Consider the following 24,079-nt stretch of genomic DNA (forward strand, 5'->3'; position numbering starts at 1 on the left):
CCGCCCAGGTGCCCGCCCACCTGGCCGCCACCGGCGCAGGCGCCCGGCGAGCCCACCGCCCACCGCCCGCCGCCCGCCGGCGCCCCACCCGCTGTTACGAGCGTGTTTTGGTCCAGGGCGTCGGGAGGGGCTGGAAGAGTGGGAATCGAGGGCCACCGAGCCTGCTACACGTCAATCCACGTCCCCGCCTTCCCGCCGCCCTCCCCGCCTCGCGGGTTCAGCGAGCAGACGCCGAGTGCCCCGGGGCGGGGCTGCGGGGCTGCGGGAACCCACAGGCGAGCCCGGCCCCTGCGCACGTTCCCAAGCCGGTGGGTTCGGACTGGTGACCATGCTGTGCCCAGTCCACGTTCTGATTGCACCTACAATCTGTTGAAAATCCGCGGGACCACCTGGAGTAAGCTCAGTCTGTAACGAGCTTTGTGGAAACGTTGAAAGACGCTAATTCCCAGTGGAAATGCACCGAGTGCGATTTGGGCGAAATCGGGTAGGACTTGGGTTTGAGGAATGTTAGTTTGTTGGTTCCTTTCACCGATTTCAAACTGGAGCCCCGCGCTAATGAATATTTGTCGGAGATTCCCTAAGCGCAGGACAGAGGCTCACAGGCTGCTCGCTGGGTAATGTCTGCAAAGCTAACTTCAAGATCAAATCGCTTTAAAAAGCAAATCCACAGACAGGTTCCCTGGAGCGTCCACTAGCGTCTCCCGCCGCCCCCGGACACACGGAGACTGCCGGGACAGAAATGATGTTACCAATGTCAACACCAGGTGGCTGCCACCGATCAATGCCAACAGGAGTCCTCAGGCTGAGGTGCCCTGAAGAGAACCGGTTCCCAGGTAAAGTTTGCTAACCCAGGGGACACTGACCCGAACAGAAATTCTAAGTGCACGCCTCGGAGACGAAAGGGAGGCTGGCTTTTATAAAGTTCCCTCCCTCGTTACTAATTGGTCCATTGCTATGCAAATGAGGAACCCAGATTTACAATCTGATTGGTGAGAGTAACTGTCCCGGTCAGTTATAGAGCTGCTCTGATTGGTCAGGAAGTATGTAAATGAGGGCAGAGCTGCACAGTTCCGATTGGACAGGGCAGGTCTCAGCCCATTGGTTGAAAGGCGATTCCAGGAACTGCTTTATAAAGGTGGGTTCGGCTGGCAGGAGCATAGCTCAGGAGGCTGGCAGCCTTGTCTGGCTTTTTCCTGAGAAGCAGGCAGTGTGAGAGGCCTCTGTTGGCAATGGCTGCGAGACTCTGGTTATGAATTTGTGCCCAGTTAGCCACCAGGAGTGGTTCTTGGTGGATGTATTTCTTCTTGAGATGCACACCAAGAACTTGGGCCTATTGGAAATTCCTTAAAAACAACCAGGCAAAGGGGGTTACACAGGACCCCATTCAAGTCAGTCAAAAGGTTGTATTTACATCCTTATGTGACTTCATCTTCATGGACATTCAAACATGCCTTGCTTCTATAATTTTAGTGTACACCTCAGAACTTGAGTAACAAATGCTTTTGCCTGGATGCCCTTTTTACCCACCTTGTTCCCCTCAGGTAAATTCCTACACATCTTTCCAATGTGAGGACACAGTGGCAAGTCCACCTGCCGTGGAGTTAGGAAGACCCAGGTTGTATAACTCTAGCACCAACTCTTACTGCTAGTTGTGTGGCATTGAGCAAGTTACGTAACCTTTCTGATCCTTGTTTTTCCCATCTGTAAAAGGGACACAAATTACCTCCTCTGTAAGTTATCGAGGGAAGGAAACATAGCAGTGTATGGAGAGCCTGGGACATGGCAGGCATTCAGTTAGCATCTAGTGCAGGGGTCCTCAAACTACGGCCCGCGGGCCACATGCAAATACAAATATTGTATTTGTTCCCGTTCTGTTTTTTTACTTCAAAATAAGATAGTGCAGTGTGCATAGGAATTTGTTCATAGTTTGTTTGTTTTTTAAACTATATCCGGCCCTCCAACGGTCTGAGGGACAGTGAACTGGCCACCTGTTTAAAAAGTTTGAGAACCCCTGATCTAGTGGAAGCCAGTGTCACTCTGCTACCTTCTCTGAAGGCTTCTCTAAGCCAGCCCACACCGACATGGCAGGGTGCAGCAGAATCTCACAGAACAATATACCATTTCCCATTTGTTCCAAGTGTCTATTTTCTCATTTCTCTACATGCTTTAATTGACGATTGCAGAGGTACTCACAGATTGATGCAGTATTTGCAATTCACACAGAGGGTGAGGAATATTCTGCAATATTGAACAATTCATATTACTCTTAATGTGTAAATATGTAGGTCTAGGCATAAAATACATGAAACATGATACTGATTCTAAGATATTGAACACTAGAATCACACAGAGCTTTTTAATAAAAATATTTAATAAGATTTCATTACATTTTCAGAGTCAAGTAGAAAATTTCAACTTAAAAAATAAATAACCCTGGCCAGGTTACGGGTTCAATCCCGTTGGGCGCGAATGGAAGGCAACTGATCTATGTTTCTCTCTCACATCGATGACTCTCTCTCCCTCTCTCCCTTTTTCTCTCTAATACCAATAAATAAATAAAGCATGTAATCAAACCCCCCCAAAAAATTCAACTTTATTCAAATACCTGAAATTTAATTTTTAAAAATTTGTGAATTAATTATAAATTAGATTTCTTCCCTTTAACTTTTGCAGATTATTTTGAATACTTTTAAATAACTGTTGAAAACATAAAAAATAATGTCATTTATTTTTAAATTGAATTTATATTTTTATATTTTAATTTTGTGATCATTGAATTTAGGTGTTTGAATATCATCTTTTTAAAATTGATTTTAGAGAGAGGGCGAGAGAGAAATATCGATGTGAGAAACATCGATCGGGTGCCCCCCACATGTGCCCTGACCAGGGATCAAACACGCACCTTGGGTATGTGCCCTGACAGGGAATCAAACCCGCCACCCTTGGGTGTATGGGATGACACTCCAACCGAGTCAGACTGGCCAGGGCTGAATATCATCTTTGACATTTAGCCAATTTGCAGTCTCATAAAAGCCATAACTACAGGTATTTGTCAATATAGGAGGGTCATACATAATTTAACAATTATTTAGCTTGATGTGTAGCTATTAACTATTTAGACATATGGCTAATGGACTTCCATTTGCACTGTTTCCCAGGCCCCACAAATCATAGGGCAACCCTGCCTGTAAGTGGTGAGTCAAAGGCCTAAGGAAAATGCTAGATGGCTTCAACCTTGTAAGAACACAAGAATGTTCTATTTTACAACAGGAGAGAAACAAGCTGCTACCAGAGCGTCAGCTCAGGAGCCTCACGTCCAATAGCGATGACGTTACCTAAAGCAGCAGATGGCAGGCACTGCAGCCCCGTGTCTACAGCAAGGCCCTCAATGCAGACTCAGCCTGAACCCACGGGAGAGGTGTCTGTGTCCAGGGGGATTGGGTCGCCTGGGTCTTCCCCAGGGAAACCTGGGTACAGGCTCCTTTCCCTTGAAGGTTTTCTAGACCCTCTCCAAGCAGCCTCCGTGCCTCCGCTGACTCAGCCTCACAGGCATCCATTTCTTCCGCATTAATTGAGCACCTATTACACACCGTGCACAATGCCTGGTGCTTGACACAAATGCAGAATTAACCATTATCCCTGCCTTCAAGGAACTTGAGAGACCAAGCTCCTGTCCTGCTGGAAAGAGGGAATACTGCAAGTTGATTGCAGGTCCCTGAAGAAAGAGGGAGTGAGGCAGACTATTAGAATTTGCACGGAGCCCAATTTCACTAGTTCTATCACTATCCAAGTAGTTATATAAAGCCTGAGGAACATCATACGGGAATATCTTAGAACTAACTTTCTCCCCCGACCCCTTTGTTCTCAGGGTTGCTGATTCATTCTTCTAATCAATCTCTTATTCATTCTAAACACATATATGGAGTACTATGTGCCAGTGAAGAAAGACGTCGTTCCTGCTCTCCAAGAGGCCCACTTCCGCCATGACAGACTGGTGGCCCTTGTTACTTAGTGCTAGGCTGGTGGTGGCGCAGGGTTTCTCAGTTGACTCTGATGCCTCAGTCTAAGGCAGTCTGTGTGCCTGGGCCTTGGAGCGGTGCCTCTCTCAACACTCCTGCCCCGTCCCCTGTGGCAGCCAAACTGCCTGAAATCTGCTATTGTTCTTGTGTGTGAATTCCGTGCCCATCCCTCAGGGTAGCACATCCATTCGTTATCCCGGTAGGACCTGGGCCCAGGGTTTTCTGCCCCTGCTCCAGGGTCAGGGGTATTTGCTTGGCCTCCTCTAGCAGTGGCTGTCAGAGCATTTCCGACTTCTGCCCCAGAGCCTGAAGGGTTTGCCTTTATTTTTCCCCCCAGAAATCAAGAGTTTTTCCCTGGGTCTGAGGGTAATGTGATGTGTTGCTCCTCCCCGCCAGCAGCCTAAGACTTGAATCCCTCAAGGAAAGGGTCTGGGGGAAGTGGGCAGGGTTTCATACCTATGCCGCCTGCCTGCCTGAGCCACTAACAGGAGTTCCCCCCTTCCCGCCCCAGCATCTGATGAGCGCCTGGTGTAGACTCTTGAGAAGAACTCTGTGTTTCTTATTTGAGACTCTCAGCTCTTCCCAACTGATGGCTAGCTCATATGCAGCCTTTAAAAAACCTGTTAACATTTTAGCTTTTTTTTCTTACCTGCTTGTATAGTGGCCACCTGTCTCACGTTCTTGAGACAAAGCAATTTGTATGTCCCATCTCATCAGAGGGCTCGTCACTCTTTGGGATTCAGTTTACTTTGCAGTGTAAACCCAGCTCTCTCTGATACACCCAAGGAACGCTGGCATTCTGTAGCTTCCACAGACTTTTCTCCTTGTTAAATTCGAAGTGACGTTCTCTTGAGGCTTTCTATATTCTCTTAGAACCTCTACTAACAGTCATTTATTCTCTTATATCAGTGTTATTTCCATCATTGCACTTATTAAAATCTGTTTACTTTGTCTCTTCCATTAGACTTTAACCCCATGAAGACATAAACTCTATCTCTTACTGCAATCCCTTCTAGCACCATATGGGACACTCAAAACTACATGAAAAAAAAAAAAAACTACATGGAAGGAGGACCTATGTAATACTTTCAACAATAAAATTTTTTTAAAAAACTACATAGAAATATGCATACAACAGGTATTCACATTTTCAAGAAGAGAAAACAACACTGGCTAGTTGCAACATCCAGAGAGTACTGGGGTACAGAGGGAGAGAGAAAGAACCCAAAAGCTAAATTGGGATTATATCAGATTTTCCTTTATAATCTGTCTGGAGATTCTGGCCATGATGATGACCAAATTCAAAACAAAAAGCACAAACAAGAAAGGTATACCAAACCATTCTTTAATTAAGCTTTAAGAAAAACTTAAGTAAATGAAATAGCAAAACAGATCAATAATTCCTTATTGTTTATTCTCCTCTTACAAAAAGACACTTGGGACAAATGAATACAGAATGGCGTATGTCTTATTCAGCAATGGGCAAATACAGGTTTTCTTGGTATTCTCCGCAGGAATAAACTCATGAATTTTCAGAAGTACATTTTCCTATGCATCACTCACCTTCTATAAAACAAGGTCAGTTCTTTTAATTCCCTGCAATGTTTAACAATGAAGCAAAATAAGCAATCTAAGACTGACTCAAGGAGCAAGACATCTGAATCAAGTTTTAAAAGATATATATGATACTGCCCAGAAATTTCAACTCGTGAATATTCTTACAGGTTTTTCATTTCTTACAATTTGTATGAAAAAAAGAGGCTATTCTGTTCAAATCTGCATGGCAAATAAAATAACACAGAAAGCTGAGTACAGTATGTTTACTTTCCTGGCCTAAGAGAAAACATTAAATTCAGGCATATTTAATACACAGTGAACATGCCATGTGTTTTTGTAAAGTTAACAAAATCTTGATTTCCTATATGTCACAGGTGATGCAACAGACGGCAAATACCAAAACCATTTGAGATCAAAATTAGGTAATACAATTAGCGAAACAACAATACACACAAGAGTGCACCAGAGTTTGACCAAGGAATGAATATCCAATTGTATTGTTCACTAAAACTTATCATCAGGCTAATAATACCTGAAGAGCTTTGCTAACACTTTTATTTAAATATTCTTATTTAATGATTTATCCAACAAGTAGAAATATGTACAACAGTTATTTCAAACCAGGAAAAAGGGGGATGATATTTTTTCCCCTGACCTGTAAAAAAGTCATTTTAAAAATCCATTTTAAGTAATTCCTTACTTGGTGCTTTATAACCACTTTCCACTTTAGGAAGATCATTTAGAAAGGCAGGAATGACTATACAATGTTTAAAAGGTCATCATCAAAATAACCAAATGGACTTTAAATGTACTTTTGAGTACTTTCTGGACTACCCAGCTCTTGTACTAATTACACTTTATGGATTCCCTGTAATGTTAACAACATGAATCTTAAAATCGGAAAACTGGCTTTGATATTTAAAAATCAGCCTCCTCCATAGCTACCTCTCAAATATTTTAAGCAGAAAATTAATTTGGTTGTTAGGGGTTGATGTGATATGTGCAAACCACAATCCATATGGATTCTTTAAACTTTTAGGACTAATACCAACTTCAATATTCAATGGATTTACCCACTCTGAGGCTGCGTGGAAGATGGAAGTGAAAATGTCAGTACTAGCAGAAGCACATAGGAAATAGCACCCGAAGATGGAAAAAGACAGCTCTGCGTTCTGCTATTAACGCCAAACCAGGCTCGTGTGTTTCCATGGGCTCCATAGCTTACGTTCTCCAAAAGACTAGGTTATTTGGTTCTATGTCTGAAATTGTCTTTAAACTTCAAGAGTCAATTTAAATTTAGAGAGGAAATGTACATTTCTTTAATATTGGGGTGAAGATCATTAAAGTATGAAGTCAATTTCCTGGGAGGCAAGTCAGGACTGTGCAGCAGTGGGAAAAACACCACCAAGCCCAGGGTGCAAGGCGGACAACATGCACACAGCAGACCGCCTCCCAGGGGAAGACTGTTTCCTAAAGGATACAGAGTATGCCCACTGCTCATGAGACACAGACACCTCACTACTGATGGCATCCCCCTGTGACAAGTTAGAAATGCAAGTGAACTCCAGGAAACAAATCTGGACTATGAACTTGAAGACAGACCGTACAAACAGTAGTTGGGTGGAATCTGCCTGCAGCAATCTTTTTCTTTCCTTTAAAGTCTACAGGAAATCTGCACATAGACAAGGCAATTACTTCTCATAATAAAAAACTTCATCCACATCGTCAGAGTCTCCATCGGATTCCACGCTGAGTAGCTGGTGTGTCACATTCTATTCCACAGGCGCATTTGCTTGTGAGTCTGTGGGGTTCTGATCAATTTTTTCTGGAAATAATAGCTTCTCACGGACTGTCTCCTTGATCGGTAAATGCTGTGACATTTCATTAGGTTCCGTGAAGAGGGAAGACGGGACATGCTGGGAAACACGTAAATTATATCAGCAACGATTCGGTTATTGCACTGACACTTTTTAGAAATGCTGGCCATAAAGCATGCCGGTTTTAAGGTGAAGTACATAACTGTAGGTAAGGAGCACCACCCAGTACCTGGTAATAACAGGTACCTTTGTTCCTGACTCTTCGGCTCTGTTACTTAATGATCACAAAGATCACAGGGATATGGTATTTACAACGCTGCCATAAATGTCTTAAGAATTCAATACCTCTTTTCTTTTTACTGAACCTTTTGTATTTCTCTTTGAATTTAGTACCACGTAGTCCAGTCCCCTTTCTCTGTGGCTACTGTACCGGGAAAGCACTAGCCTTCACTTGGAGTGCAGGGTGCGCAGTAACTTCTCTAACCGTGTACACTCTGGGCCCAGACAGAGGTATGCACAAAGGGTGAAAAAAGAATGTCAAGTCTGCAGGAAGGTATCACGTTTTAAGCAACTTATTGTAGAATTGTAAATCCCAAGGAAGCCCTTTACAAGTCCCAGGGGAGCAAAAATACAGAGAAATTATGCCAAAAAGAACAAGTCATGGTATGAAATTACCACACTTGAGGGGAAAGGGCCTGGGTAGGAAGACATCACAGGGTGGCAAGTGGAAAGAACATCCAGGTGGTGCCAACCAGCGAGAGGTGTGACTCCAGGTAATTCCCACCTCTGGATCTCAGCTGTTCCAGAATAAAATGTGGAAATTAGATGGGATGATGGCTATAGTACCCAGCAACTCTAACTGTTCTTGTATTTGAGGTAAGCTCACAGTTCTATCGAGTAGGATCCACCCTATCCAGCCCTTTGGGTGAATGAATAGGTTTAAGGATGCAGATTTGGGTGGTTGGGTGGGTGGGGTGGGGTGGGGGATATGTATCTAAAAAGAAAAAAATTCTACATTTGAAAACTGATATTAAAATGCCGTACCATTAAATTAGCAATTCTGCTCTCTCGTGATGTATATTCTCGTAACATGTAGGTCTTGTCGGCCTAAGTTTAAAAATAAAAAAGTTGCAACAAGTTTACTTATATTTATTTTATAATCCTTTCTATCAAGCAAAGCTGCTTACATTTTAGTACAGGTTGTGATGGTGGCATGAACTCCAATGAGACTACCTTATTCTCCAGTGAGAGAACAGCTATTTAACTCTCACCAAGAATTCTGAATTGTTCATTCCAATCCCTATAAATCATAGTAACATCAGATACAAAAATATAAGCTGATTTAGTAATTACCATGTAAGAGAAACACAAGCAAGATTTTACCTTGAAAGTAAATATGTATAAAAGTGAGAAATGCAAGAGATTTTCCTGTCACTCAAGTTCAGAACTACAGCTTTTCCTTAAGCTACAATATTATCATTACCTACATAACTGCAGCTACTTTTATGTTCCAGAAAAAAACATCTCCAGTCAAGGTACATACAAGAATCAACCAATGAATGCATAAATAAGTGAACAACAAATCGAGATGTCTCTCTCTCTCTCTCTCTCTCTCAAACCAATTAATCAACAAAAAAAATTTTAGGTTTTTTAAAGTTAGGTTTTAAAGCAGTAATTTATCATAATTTGTTTTTAGAGGCATTTTTCAATAAAAGAAAACCACAAGATTAAACTCCATAAGGTTTCAGTCTTTCATATCAGTAAAGACAGATTAGTGTTCATTGTAAACAATCCAATAACAAAGTATATAAAGTATAAATCATCAGCATCACAGATCCTATAGATAACTATCCTTAACGTTTAGAAATCTCTGCACATCTTTCCAAAGCAGTTAAATATAACTCTCTCGCATTAATTTTAATGACTACATATTTTTCTACTATATGGATATAAAGTAAAAATTTTAATCAATGTCCATTCAATGGGCAGTAAGTGTCCTCCTTCCCTCCTGTTTAAATTACACACAACATTGCCATATACATACTGATTCATATTTGTGGGTTATTGTATATTAGAATCTTTTTTAGGGTAATTCCATAAAAACTCAATATTGTTGAGTTAAAACATAAGCATTTTTAAAATTTAGATTGATTTCATCCTTTCTGAAGGAAAAAAATACAGCCTATTTTCAGTATTTTGTTACCACTTTTAAAAAGAAAAAGGTCCCTCAGAGCCCCCGTATTATTTCCAGGGGAAAACCTTCCCGGAGTGCAGGATGTGGGAAACGACCAATGCGATCCCATCCCATGGGGCTCAGATCCCCGCTCTGCCACCACTAGCTGTCCCATGTGGTTGCTATTAAAGTCAGTTAGTTGTTCTTTACCTCAGCTGCGTCAGCTATGAGACAGAGATCATACAGCACATGTTTCACTGGGTTGTTAGGAGAGGTAACCATTACCCGACAGCCCTAACTGACACTGGCAGTCTCGTCTCTAATTCATCACCCCACAAATCTGAAGTTAAAAATTCATTCACAAAGGCAGGCCATGGCGAAGCTACTGGAAGAGTTTTCATGACTCAATTTAAGCCTCCCCCTCCTTAAAAAAAAAACAAACTTTGTTAACAGTTCCTTGAGATGGACTACAAGCTTTCAAACTTTAGAAGAACTTACCAGTATCAGGACATTATGTAAACCAACGGTCGCCAACCTTTGGGACCTTACGGACCACGAGTGGTCCTCGGACCACCGGTTGGTGACTGCTGATGTAAACAATACATACTATAAACAAAGGTAAGAGTTAAAGGACAGTTTTCTTAAACACAGATGAAGTACAAACAATTTTTTAAGAAGCATCAGACCCCAGTAGGGAGTGTCTTGTAGAACAAAGTTTCAGCTGCCAGAACTTTTGGAAAAGACGGAATGTGAAGCATGCCATAGACTATAAAGCATTGTTCAATTTCAAATTCTCACACAGACATGAAACAACACAAACAGGCCCAATATCAATTAGTACACTCGTCAAATGAGATTAGATACCTCGTGGTAAAGTCTCGTGTCATTCATTCTGATAAGCACTCCATCAATTCTCAAGAAAAACCGCAACAGCAGGAAAAAGCTGGAAGGCATTACTCTCTGAAAGAAAAAAAGTGCATTAATATCTTAATGACAATTAAATATTGTTACTGTGCTAAAAGAAAATGAATTTGTTAAAGCATTGGAGGAGGGCTGAATTAGCATTATATAGGAATCTCTGAACTAGAGGTTCTTTGTCCTAGCACCAACGAAGGCTCAAAACTTTGTGTATATTATTTAACATCCTGGTTTCAGTTTCATACAATAGAAATATATTTTTTCTAGGTCAAAAAATATTTATCTTAAAAAGACAGCACAGCTCTGGCCAGTGCTGCCCGGTTAGGACATCGGCCTGAGCACAGAAGTGTCTCGGGTTCAATTCCTGGTCAAGGGCATATACCTGGTTGCAGGTTGCATCCCTGGTCCCGATGTTTCTCTCTCACTCCCACCCACTTTCCCTCCCTTCTACTCTCTAAAATCAATGAGGAAAAATATCCTCAGATGATGATTAAAAAAAAACAATTGAAAAAAACAGACAACACATACCTAAATAATGAGAAAATTATAATGTTCACTTTAAAAAATGGTAGTACTTACAGTGATGGTAACACCAGTAATATCAAAATGAAAGAAGAACCTAGTTCTTTGTTGCTGCTCATCTTTTATTCACTTTATGTAAAATAAAGACTTGAGACCTGAACTGGAATGCTCTAACGCAGTGCAGTCGATTAGGTACTGTGTCCTAACTGCCAAAGCCAAGTTCATCAGGTCATCATTCACGCCCCTGACATCTTCCATCTGTGGCACATCTATAAATGTCTGTTTCCCAAATGCAACCAGGAAGCCAGAGTTAGTGGAGAGTGAAAAGGTAGATTCTGGTGCAAGGAGAGAGGGGTGTGGGGTCCTCAGGTCTTCAAAAACAGTATGTTTGACCATTTACTAAATAGATTTTTAGTGCCTACCAAGTTCAAATTCTTACTACAGCAGGTGTTGGATTTATATAGATGCAAGGGTACAATCCCAGTGTTCAAGGAGCTTATCAAAGAGGAAAACAGACATATCCAATGTGGTGGCTGCTGTACAGAGGTATGCACAAGGTTTGAAAAGCACTCAGAGGAGCCCACCCAGGGTGGCTCAGTGGTTGAGCATCAACCTATGAACCAGGAGGCCACGGTTCCATTCCTGGTCAGGGCACATCCCTGGGTTGCAGCTTGATCACCAGTAGGGGGTATGCAGGAGGCAGCCAATCCATGATTCTCTCTTATCATTGATGTTTCAATGGGGAAAATTCTCTCTATCCCTCTCCCTTCCTCTCTGAAATCAATTTTATATATATCTTTAATATAATATAATATTATATATATATATATATATATATATATATTTTTTTTTTTTTTTTTTTTTAAGTGCTCAGAGGAAGTACCTGAGTCCACTGACAAAAGTCAGCAAGAGTGTGATACCTGAGCTGCCATGGAAGGAAAGCTGGCTGGGAGTTCTGGCTGGAGAGGAGGCGGCGTGTACCAAGTACTGAGGCATGAAATAGGAAGCTACATTCAGGGAACTGCCTGAAGTTCCATATAAGCACAGGGCAACATTAACCAAGAATAAAGAATAACAAGATAACCCCATGATGATAGTGGCTAACTGCCTAAGAGTCCCCAGCCACAGGTCAAGCACTTTCCTGCCCTTGACCTTTCCCCACCCTGTTCCCTGACCTGGAGTGTTCTCCTGGCCAGCACTTCCTGTCCTTCAGAGCTCAATTCAAAACTGGCTTCTACATAGGGCCTTTCCTACACTGCATATGGTCGCAGATTCCCCTTGTTATTCCCCCTCACAGTACCCATTACAAATGAACAGGTCTATAACTGTATCCACTTATGTGTTTACTTGCTTAAAGCCTCTATTTGACTATAGGTTCCATGGTGGTGGGAATACTGGCTTCGTTCAGCACCAGGTGCCCACTGCCTAGAAAAGGAGCCAGCACCCAGCAGGTGGCCCTTAGCTGTGGGCTGAACAAAAGAGGCCAGATGCTCGCTGCTGGGGAAAGGGCTGAGTCAGACGCACTGGAGTGGGCTAAGCAGCAAGGGACCCAAAGGAAGACGCAGTAACGCAGAGCAGGAGGCAGCACTGACTACGACAATATGTCACAGCAAGTCAACCTGAAAACACATCATTACCCAGCAGAGCGCTAGTTAAAATGTATGGGGAAGAATGACTTACAATATTTCTTCCAATTCAAAATTAGTAAACAGTCACATGACACAACACGGAAGCAAGCTGAAGTACCATTTCTGCACCGCACAGTGGGGAGACCAGGCATTAGGGGCCTGTGCTCTAGTCCCAATCCTACCACAATCCACGTATATTTTAAGACAATGGCTCCCTCCTAAGGGCATCTGGAAAGCTGTGGTGAGCAACAATGATGAGCAAGCAGCACCAACATTCAGGAGTTAAGGACCAGAGGCAGTCGCTGTTCTGCAGTGCACAGCACGACTCTATACAATAAAGTCCAACCCTGCATTCCACAGACTTCCACATCTCTCACCTGGCATCTAGCTAACCTTAGAACCTAATTCCATTTTACATATAAATAAAAAACTCACTCAATTATCCATAAAGGCAATGGCCTCGTAAATTAAGGAGAGATTATACTTCGTTTTGTTTGGAATTTTATTATTTCACTTTGAAAAATGCATCAATGGAATGCCAGCCTGTGTTCTCTGAGTCACTGACTGTCAGCCTGCATCTGTAACTGTCACACCCACAGTGACTCAATATGCACACACACGCACCTGGCAACTTCATTATGTCATTTAGTGGTCATATTATGCACTTACCTAGTGAAATACACCTCATTTTATTCCAAGTCAATTTCTTTTAAATTATAATTAGGACATTATGTTAATTTACTGAAAAGTAGTACCTTACCTATGAATTTCATTTCAGGGTAGTAAATGGGAGAAGGCACTTACAGTATTTATTTGGTTAAAGAAAAAAAAAAAATGGAGTGATGGGTCTGATGAGATGGCAGAGCAGTAACTTAGAGCAAGTCACTGAACCACCCAGGTTTTAATAACCTCTATATTAAAAGCGGGGCGTGAGGAACGACCTCAGGCTCTCTCTGTAAAGTCCCCAGGATGACATTTCTAACAAGGGCCCCTGAACCAGCACTTCGGAGTCCTCGGCGCCCTCCTCCATGAGACGTGTCCTACCCCCGACTCTCTGGCACCACATCCCTGCATCCTCCAGACATCTCTACTTCTCTGCTAGTCTCTGCTTTCATACAAGGGAACGTCACTGGTCCACACTCAGACCTCCAAGTGCACTAAGTGAGAAGAAAAACATCTCACGGTGATGATTACTCTTCGGTTTGAGACTTACTATTTGCTCTGGTACACACATGTTCCATTTATGCCCACACCCTCTCCAACACTTTCACCCACACAAACACGTGTGCTCCCCACATGCCTACCCACTTGCATACATCACAGACATAGCCACCCACTTGGATACAAGTGCCCAACCAGATATGCACATCATAATGAACATTCAACACCGCCAGCTCTGTGAGTGGGTAGACAAATGGAAAGGTACATGACTGAATGAGTCAGCACGAAGAAATCTAAATGACAAAGATAAATTGGGGGAGAATTCTGGGTGAATAGGGAGTGGGGTGCTCAGAAAACAGTGATGTAATGCTAGAATAATAGAGATATTGGTTCAAAATTAGTTACCCCAACTTAGATAAACTAGTCTTTTGGGAAGTCATTTATAAAACACAGAGGCTAAACTAAATGATTCTGTAAAAATTCATTACAATTCCAAAATCCTAGGATTCTACAGAAATCTTGACTTTAAAACAATTTACTGCTGCTTTTGATTTATTGTTTTCATTCTTAACTAGAGGCCCAGTGCATGAATTCGTGCACGGGTGGGGTTCCTCGGCCTGGTCGGCAATCCGACTTGGGGGATAGGGGGGGCCCGCAGGAGGTTGGCCATGGGAGGTTGGCTGTGGGAGCACACTGACCACCAGGGGGCAGCTCCTGCATTGAGCGTCTGTGACCTGGTGGTCAGTGCACATCATAGCTACCAGGTGATCGTCCGATCCTAATAGTCACTTGGGCTTTTATATAGAGAGATTATTGTTTAAATCACCATACTCACCATGATTGTGCTTCGAGAACAATGTTTGATGTTAGGGCCCATCTTTGACAGACCTTATGATAAGTGCTATAACGGAGCGGTTAAAAATAATGTATTTTTGGAGTATGGACAAGGGATATTTAACTCTGCTGTGGAGGGCCTCATAGAGGAGGTGACATTTTAACTAGGTGTTAAAGAATAAGGCATTTAATAAAAAGTTGTGATTTTTCTGGAAAATGTTAAGAAACCCAATTACAACCTAATATAAACAAATATGAGTAACTGCGGCGGCCTGCTTGTTTTCTTTTTACGCATGTTTCACCAGCGGCATTGGTAATGGAAGCAGTCCGTCCTCCAAGGAACTGAGACTTGTCATTCCTGTTTTCACTTGGATGCTGGAAGCTGAGTGTAGTTTATGGAGCTGAGTCCTGACACATGGTCACTTCCTTACATAGTATCCACCTTGCTGTCTGCTCAGTCGCTCCACATTGTTTTTAATTCAAAATGTGAAAATTAAGTCACAGTTTTCATTCAAATTACATAATAAGCAAACAAAGTACAAAGTGACCAGGCAGGTCTTTAAAAAATGCTTCGCGCCGAAACCGGTTTGGCTCAGTGGATAGAGCGTCGGCCTGCGGACTGAAAGGTCCCGGGTTCGATTCCAGTCAAGGGCATGTACCTGGGTTGCGGGCACATCCCCAGTGGGGGATGTGCAGGAGGCGGCTGATCGATGTTTCTCTCTCATCGATGTTTCTGACTCTCTGTCTCTCTCCCTTCCTCTCTGTAAAAAATCAATAAAATATATTTAAAAAAAAAAAATGCTTTGCTAAAGCCTTAACAATATATTAAGATTTTGTGAATTTTATAACGGACATTAATTAGTAAGATGTACTCTAGACTCAAATGAAACTGTACATGATATCATATTAAGACGTATAATTCAAAGTGAGTCTTATATTTCTTACCAATGGTAGAAACAGAAGAAAGAAATTTTAAACAAAAATCACAATACTCACAATTTTCACACTTAGGCTTGAAACTCCATGATCATGAAGTTCGTCCTCAAACAGGAGAACTTCTTCAAAAAACTTAATCTGCTCTCTGGCTTTCAATTTCTCTGTGTCTATATGATCTGTTGTAGGCACAACCTGAAAGAAAAGCGTCAGAAGGAGCACATAAAAGTCTTTCCGAGGAGCTGGAGACACAGGAAAGTCGCTAATGCTACTCCACAGCCTCCAGGAGGCTTTTCCTAAGTCAGCCCACAGTCGTGACCATCATTACTGCATCGGGTTAAAACAAGTTCCCGAAATTTCCTCACTCCTGGCAACCATGTGCCAGAGGGCCCCCTAAATTACTTCAATCAGGAGAGAGGAGAAAAGACATGAACTTATGAAGCATTGTAAGGGTCTGACGAACCTTGCTCCCCATGAGACTGCAAAGGAGGGATTTTTGTCTGTTCTCTGTGTATCCAGGGCTCCTAGGGTTACTGCCCAGCACGTAGTAAGAGCTCAAGAATGAATGAATGAATGAATGAATGAATGAATACATGATTTCTCAAAAACTGTGTTTTTGTCTTGGAAGCAGCACAAAATAGTTAACGCTTGGAATACAGGAGTGGCAGCAAGTGAAGACAAGAATTAAGTTGCTGCCACGAACTTCCACCTTCCCAAGATTCTAACAATCTCCGCAGAGACAAGGAGCCCCCACACAACCCTAACTCCTTACCTTTCTGCCTAAATACCCACATATGATATGGGGACTCCAATAACTACTTTTAATGAAAACAGTTACAGTGAAATACATTTTGTTCTCTATGACAAAATGTGATATTTAGAAACTGCAACCTAAGCCAAATTTCCCTCATTTCAGTCACACTGTAAGATTTCAAAATAAATAATAGGCAAACAAAGCAAATAAATAATAAGTAAATAAAGCTCCCACTAGGAGACCTACCTATTCCACCTTCTTGGTGTATTTATCATGGAGTAATCCACCCTAAGCAGGGCTTACATGATGCAATTTAACGTTCACATAGCGCTTTAGAATCTACTGGGAGCTTTCCCATCGATGACTTCGCATCAAAACTCTGCTGTGAGGCAGACATATGTTTACCCAATTTACTGATGAGACTAAGACTCAGATAAATAGATTAAGTAACTCCCCTAAGATCATACCAGTTCCCACATAGTACAGGAGGGACAGAAGTCCTATTTGCCCACATCTCTATTCAACTGTACAACTGGGAGCTGCTGCTACCAGGCCTGTCTAAAGCAGCGGTTCCAACCGGTGGTCCATGGACCACTGGTGGTCCGTGAGGTCTGAAAGGTTGGCGACCACTGGTCTAAAGCACAGGCCTGAACAACTCTCGATAATGACAACATTAAGGCAATAGTTCACTGCTCCCAACCACATGTAATTAAAATCCCTCCACTTTATTTCCTGCTGATAATCAATAAGCAAAATCTCTCACGTTAGGTTCTAAAGCCCCCACTACAGAAATAAACAGGTGAAAGTAGTAGTAAAAAATAAGCCATTACTAGGAAGTTCTAATGCCAAGATTGTCCAAGACAACTGATGATTCATAAAAGCAAAAAATAACAGTTACCTTTAACTTGAGGGATTCTCCAAGTAATGTTCCCTTATAATCTGTTGTAAAGGTCCAATCGTATGGTTTAATAACTTCCTTGGAGTGCTCACCCTCCGTCCTCAAATACCAAAATGAGAAGGATCAGATTTAGTGACACAGCATGCAGATCATCTGCATTCATTATCACACCAAATTACATTCCACACATGATGTAAAACCTCCTACTAATACACACGCTTGTCAGAATTCACTAACCCAAGGCCTTCTGTCTTCCTGCACACTTACTGCTGTTTAACTTGACATGTGCTGAGTAGTCTTCCCAGTTAGTCTCTACTCTGCCTGAGGACCTTTTGTAAAGCCCATCCTCCTTTATATCCTCCAAGGTACTAGTACAGAACAGGCACAAAGTAAATAATTGCTGCTTTGACTACCAAAGAAAATAAATTTTTCTTAATTTCAAAGGTCCTCAAATTTTCAATGCAAATCACAGCATTTTTCTTGAAAAACAGGAACATTCAAGTACACAGTGTACTCTTCACTAAAGAACACTAAATGCTCAAAAAAGAAACTACACAGAGCTCAGCTCAAATGTTACGCAATTAACTCAAGAAGCATTTAAGAGGTGGCGTAACTAATATCCATGTTATAGATGAGAAAGATTAATTTTAGGATAATCCAACTACCAAGTTTAATAATAATACTAGCCCCCCATTCTAATATCATTTCTTTCAACTCTCTTCTCGGTTTTACCCACAACTGCCCGGACTCTCACCTGCTCTCCTGCCACTCCTCCGCACAGGCTACTTTAAGCATTCCTTGGTAGTTATTCACACATCTTAAAGCATCTGTAGCATTGAACTCAATCCCAAAGCCAGAACCATGCTGGATTCTTAAAACGTTGTCTCCAAACATCATTTCCGGGAGGGATGGCATATGCAATTCATCAGCTAACCTATGCACAACCAGAAGTCAGGCAGGATTATTTTATATCACTGTTGACACTTTGGCTTCCTTCTCATCCCTACATTACTGAGTGAGTTAATTCACATGATATATTTTGTACAGTCTATAAATGCTTCCATCATCTATTCTCTCTATGTATATCTTTTTTTTTAACCTTCACCTGAGGGGAGATTTTATGTATATTTTAGAGAGACAGGAAGGAGGGGTAGAGAGAGAGAAACATCCATCAGTTGCCTCCCGTATGTGCCCGTCTGGGGAGAGAACCCGAAACCTTTGTGGTGCACACAATGCTCCAACCAACTAAGCGACCGACCAGGGCTGTGGACTTGGCAGTGGGCTAAAAAACAGATAATAAACAGAGAAGTAAATACATAATATATTATCCGCTAGTGGAGAGTGACAAAGATAATGGTGGGGGCCTGTTTTAGGTAGGATGATCAGAGATTGCTTCTGAGATAGAATTTGAGCCTCAAAACTACCTTGTGAGCTGAGAAACGCTGAGGTTAGGTACCTAATGACAGATTACAGAGCTAGTAAGTAGTAACACCAGGCCTCCTCCATTATGCCAGCTGCTTTATAAATCCTTGAGCCTCGTCCTGCCTCTCCCAGCCAGCATGGCTCAGTAGTGGAGAGTCAACCTGTGAACCAGGAGGTCACAGTTCAATTCCTAGTCAGGGCACATGCCTGGGTTGCAGGCTCAATCCCTATCCCCAGTGTGGGGCATGCAGGAGGCAGCCAATCAATGATTCTCTCTCATCATTGATATTTCTATCTCTCTCTCTTTCTCTCTCCCTTCCTCTCTGAAATCAATAAAAGTATATTTAAAATAAATAAATACTTGTCCCTCATTTGGCCAACCTCATTAGAAAAGAAAGTTATATTTGACACACTATGAAGCCAGGATCACAAATTATTAATCCACAGATGTGTTTTGATTTGCCTGAACAATATTTGAAATAGTTGCCAACAATGATGTGCTCGCTTCAGCCACACATATACTAAAATTGGAACAATACAGAGAAGATTAGCACAAGGATGATATGCAAATTCATGAAGCATTCCATATTAAAAAAACAAAACAACAACAATGATTGAGAGATAGCTGTCAACAAAAATTGAGAGTCTTTTTAGGAATCTGGACTTCTGGTTTCTCTTTTTTGAAAAAAAAAAAAGGAAGACTGGCAGTACTGGGCCTGGCAATCCACACAGCACTGACAGGCTGAGGCTGAGTAGAGGCTGCCCCCTTAACTGGGACCCTGGTGGTGCACCAGTCCCCTTAACCCTTAAGAAAGTTGAGTTTATAAAGGATTTTAAGTGGAAGCTACTCACTTCTGAAAAAAGCAGCTAAATATATAAATCACTCTGCCCATGACCCATCCCCTCAGTCAAAACCAGGACTTTCAATTTAGGGATGTAAGTTCAGCTTCTCAACCAAAGGCAATTATCTATGGGCTGGCAGGAACCCTTCAATTTTAGCCTGAGAACTCTTGCTGAATTGAATCATGGCCAAATAAGTATACTCTGACCTCTCTTTTCATAAGTCAAAATGACAGCCAAAGGAAACACAGACCAAGAGAGATGGCAGGAAAGAGCAGCGTGAGGTGGAGAGGGTGGAAATGTTAAATGACAGCAAGGGAAGCAGAGAGCAGAAAGCAGAGATGGAGAAATCCTATATAATAAAAGCCTAATATGCAAATCAATCGAACGGCAGAACAACGGTCACTATGATGCACACTGACCACCAGGAGGTAGACGCTCAACGCAGGAGGCAGTGCTGAGGAGCAGCGAGCCAGGCTCATGGCTGGCGGGCGCAGTGGTGGTGCTGGGAACCTCTCCCACCTCCGCTGCAGGTGGGCGGTAAGGAGCGAGGGGTCCCAGACTGCAAGAGCCCAGGACTGCGAGAGGGATGTCTGACTGCCGGCTTAGGCCCGATCCCCCCGGGGGTCCCGGACTGTAAGAGGGTGCAGGTGGGGCTGAGGGACCCAACTCCCCAACCCCCCCAACTCCCCCACCCTCCCCACGCCCCCACCCCCCCAGGACATGAATCTTGTGCACCGGGCTTCTAGTAACAGTAATAAGAGTAGAGACTTGTATATAGTTACTGTTGGGGCCACAAGAACTGCTGCTCATTTTCTGAGATAATTCCTATGTTTAATTTTCTCCTCACATACTATTAAATTCCCATCACTTAAGGCAACTTGGGTCTCTGTTCCTTGTAACCTAAAAGCACAGGTTCTATGGAAGTGAATTTTCCAGCTACACTATGTACCAAATTTATTTTGTGGAAAATTTTCAAAATGTATTATAGACTTTTCTGTGTTCTTAAACAGAAAACATAAAATATTATTTAACCTTTTCTTAATTATCAGAGATCATCACATTTAACATTCTTGTAAGATACTATGCTCAAGTTCGATGGAGTGTGTACACCCCTAGTAGTCCTATGAAATAGTCCTGTTACATATGTAAAAGAATCACTGTCACTAACTTACACGGCCTCAAATGTTCTCAATTCAGACTATCTTAAACACTGGCCAAACATAGTATCTTAATACCATTTCTTTTTTTTTTTTTTAATTTATTTGTATTGATTTCAGATAGGGAGGGAGAGAGAAACATCAGTGATGAGAGAGAATCATTGATCGCTGCCTCCTGCATGTCCCCTACCATGGAATTGAGCCTGAAACCCAGGCATGTGTCCCGACCAGGAACCCAAATATGACCTCCGGGTCATAGTTCGACACTCAACCACTGAGCCACACAGGCTGGGCTGAATGCCATTTCTAAGCTCAACCTTCACTCTTAACAAATAGGTATTACCATTAATAAGGCAGGGAAGACAGGAAGCCTCTATGGGATTTAGATGTCTTAAATCATTAAAGAAAGCACCTTAATCCAATACTTCCCCTAATCCATTTATTTAGCACCCTAGAGGTTTTAACACCCGGGGTGATGCATCACAGAAAATTTAGAATGGGTGAAGGTCTAGCCTTTCTTTTGTCATAAGGAAGGACTAAGTATACTCTGGCAGATCTATTTTAGAAATAACAAATACAGAGATTAAAGACCTAGGATTTGAGTGCCTTTAAAACTCACCATGCAACCAGCCCCTCTTAGAGAGTCTGTAAGTATATTACACGGTAAACAACTGGAGGCAACTGCTTTATATATGCACAAGTTTACCTCTATGGTGCAATATGTAACAGAGAAAGTGCCAGGGAGAGGAAAACCCAGACAGTAAATCAATCTACGGTGGGATGAAGAGAATTATTTTTCCCTTTGTTTTCTGCATTTTCCTTACTTTTCTTAGTGAATCTGCAAGAATATTACTTTATTTAATGTAGTTATTTATAACTAGGCAGCTAAACATTCTTTTACGACTCCCCTCTCTTCCCTGGTAACTTCCCTATTTCTCAGTCTTAAAAGGCCAGTGCTCCCCAGGTTCCATCTCATGACCGTTCCTTCTCTCCTAGAAGACTTTTAGATAATTTTCACTCACTCCCAAGGCTCCAGGTTTCAATTATAAGGTGACGATTCCCAAACCAAAACCCACGGACAAGCCCTAGCCGGTTTGGCTTAGTGGATAGAGTGTTGGCCGGTGGACTGAAAGGTCCCAGGTTTGATTCTGGTCAAGGGCACATTCCTGAGTTGTGGGCTCGATTCCCAGCGAGGTCTGTGCAGGAGGCAGCCAATGATTCTCTCTCATCATTGATGTTTCTATCTCTCGCTTTCTCTCCCTTCCTCTCTGAAATCAATAAAAAACATTAAAACAAAACACAGACAAGGCTTTTTTAAAATTGATTTTTAGAGCGAGAGGAAGGGAGAAGGGAGAGAGAAACATCAATGTGGAAGCAAAATACCCATTGGCAGTCCCCCTACCGGAGATCAAGCCCGAAACTCAGGCATCTCTGCCCTGACTGGAATCAAACTGGCAATCTTTTTTTGGTGCAGGGGACCATGCCCAACCAACTGAGCCACACAGGCCAGGACCATGGACAAGACTTTTTTAAGCTCCAGGATCAATACTATATCCAAATGCCTACTACGTCTCCACTTTATGACCCACACACAACTTACATTTCAACTAACTGAGCTCGCCCCCTGACACCTGTCCCTGCTCCGCTTCCTCCCCTTGTTCCAGGCAATGATTTCCATGCAAGAGCCCCAGCCAGAAATCTCGTCGTCAGGATAGTCCTCCTTCTCCCTTCCTCCCCTATCCAATGGTCACCAAGCCCAGGGACATAATCTTCTAAAAAGTCTCCAATCCATCCTCCTGGTCACCTCCAGAGAAATCTTTCAGAGCAGCAATTTTCAACCTTTTTCATCTCATGGCACACGTACACGAATTACTAAAATTCTCCGGCACACCAAAATATATGTTTTACCAATCTGACAAAAAATATGTATTTTGCCTTTCTCGCCTGGTCACTTCCCTGCCTAAATCTTAAAAGGCCAGTGCTCCCTAGGGTTCCATATCATGACCCTTTCCTTCTCTCCTAGAAGACTTTTAGATGATTTTCGCTCACTCCCAAGGCTCCAGGTTTCAATTATAAGGTGACGATTCCCAAACCAAAACCCACGGACAAGCCTTTTTTTAATTGTAATTGATTTTTAGAGAGAAAGGATTGTCACACCGCAGGGCTATGGTTGTGTTGGTTGTTGCCATTTTTTTTTTTTTATTTGACAATCTAAGGGCATGCCCCGACTAAATAGTCAGGTATTGCATGTTTTAAAAATTCCTGCGGCACCCTGGTTGAAAAATCCCTGTTTCACAGTCTACAGCTGATCATGCCGCTCCTCTGTGTAAAAGTGCTCCCTGTGGTGGTCACATAAAATTCAGAACTCTTCAGCCTGTGGCTCAAAAGCTCTCTGGGCGATGTCTCCCCCGCAGGGCCGGCTCCCCTTCTCACTCCTGCCCCTCGGGACCCCCAAGCGCCCTCCACACAGAAGCGGTTCCTCCAACAAGTCAGGGCTCTCCCTCTCCCTGACCTACCACCCTCCCCGCCTTCCAGGGGCCCCGCCCGCCCCATCCCACCCACTTCATGGAGATGCGGGTCGGGCATCCGGCTGCCCGAGGCCTCTCCGCCTAACGGAGCTCACCGCATCCCGCGTCTCTGAGCCCGCGATTCACACCGGGTCTCTCCCAAGACCCTGCCTCCCTCACGGCGGAGGCTCTGTCTCACCACCCGTCTCTCCAGCGCCCGGCGCAGCACCTGACGTGCTGAAAGCCAAGCAAGCATGTCGTCCCCATTAGTGACGCCCAGAAAGCAGGGCTGAGCCCCCCAGGAAGCAAGCATATCGCGCCCAGAAAGCAGGGCAGAGCCCCCCAGGAAGCAAGCACATCGCCCCCATTAGCGAGGCCCAGAAAGCAGGGCAGAGCCCCCAGGAAGGAGAGGTGCAAAGGTGACCGGGGCAGGGACGTGGGGCAGGTAGGGATCCTCCGAAACAGCCCTGCGCCACCCAAACCGGGTCGAGGGACAGATTCGTGCAGGCGAACCCAACCGAGGGTCGGGAGGGTGATGCGGTGATTGACCGGGGCTGTCAGTCAGGGGGCGGCCTCGGCCTGGCCTCCGCCCCAGGGGACGGTGGGGGCTGCGCGGGGCCGCCCTGCTCTTGCCCAGCCCAGCCCCCGCCCCGCGCCCCGCGCCCCGCGCCCCGCTCCGGGCCCGGAGCCTCACTTCTCCACATCCGCCGACTTCATGATGTGGGTCTTGGTCGCCGTCAGCGTCCAGGGCCCGAAGGAGAAGTCCTGGTGGCTGCTCTGGAAGCCGTGGATCATCATGGCCGCGGCGGGGGCGGCGCGGAGCGGGCAGGAGAGGCGGCAGCGGACACCGGTTTCCCCGCCTCTGCGGCCCGGCCCCCTCGGCTTCCAAGCCGTTACCATGCCCCGCCCCGCCCCGCCCCGCCGCCGACCCGACGC

General features: G+C 43.6%; 1 protein-coding gene and 1 pseudogene across 1 annotated transcript; one reads left to right on the forward strand and one right to left on the reverse strand.

Moving 5' to 3' along the window:
- Positions 1-5,348: 5,348 nt before the first annotated feature.
- On the reverse strand, positions 5,349-24,079 carry TIPRL (TOR signaling pathway regulator). Its single transcript, XM_070397671.1, has 7 exons — positions 23,838-24,079; positions 17,969-18,148; positions 17,215-17,314; positions 15,626-15,757; positions 10,431-10,526; positions 8,438-8,500; positions 5,349-7,492 (listed from the first exon to the last, which is right to left on the reverse strand). The coding sequence occupies exons 1-7, from the start codon at positions 24,041-24,043 to the stop codon at positions 7,349-7,351; spliced, it is 921 nt and encodes a 306-aa protein (XP_070253772.1). The 5' UTR covers positions 24,044-24,079; the 3' UTR covers positions 5,349-7,348.
- LOC138996554 (U6 spliceosomal RNA) lies at positions 19,132-19,229 on the forward strand (annotated as a pseudogene).

This window comes from Myotis yumanensis, unplaced genomic scaffold (assembly GCF_028538775.1).
Source record: "Myotis yumanensis isolate MYYU_CA2020_CCGP unplaced genomic scaffold, mMyoYum1.0.hap1 SCAF_17, whole genome shotgun sequence".
NCBI lineage: Eukaryota > Metazoa > Chordata > Mammalia > Chiroptera > Vespertilionidae > Myotis > Myotis yumanensis.

What these genes read in the sequence shown, in the direction of transcription:
- TIPRL (XM_070397671.1), bottom strand. Translation starts at nt 24,043, where the DNA reads ATGGTAACGGCTTGGAAGCCGAGGGGGCCGGGCCGCAGAGGCGGGGAA. An exon ending in GAGGAGTGGCAGGAGAGCAG is followed by an intron (nt 17,315 to 17,968) that starts GTGAGAGTCCGG and finishes TTGGTATTTGAG; the next exon opens with GACGGAGGGTGAGCACTCCA. An exon ending in GCAGAATTGCTAATTTAATG is followed by an intron (nt 7,493 to 8,437) that starts GTACGGCATTTT and finishes CGTGTTTCCCAG; the next exon opens with CATGTCCCGTCTTCCCTCTT.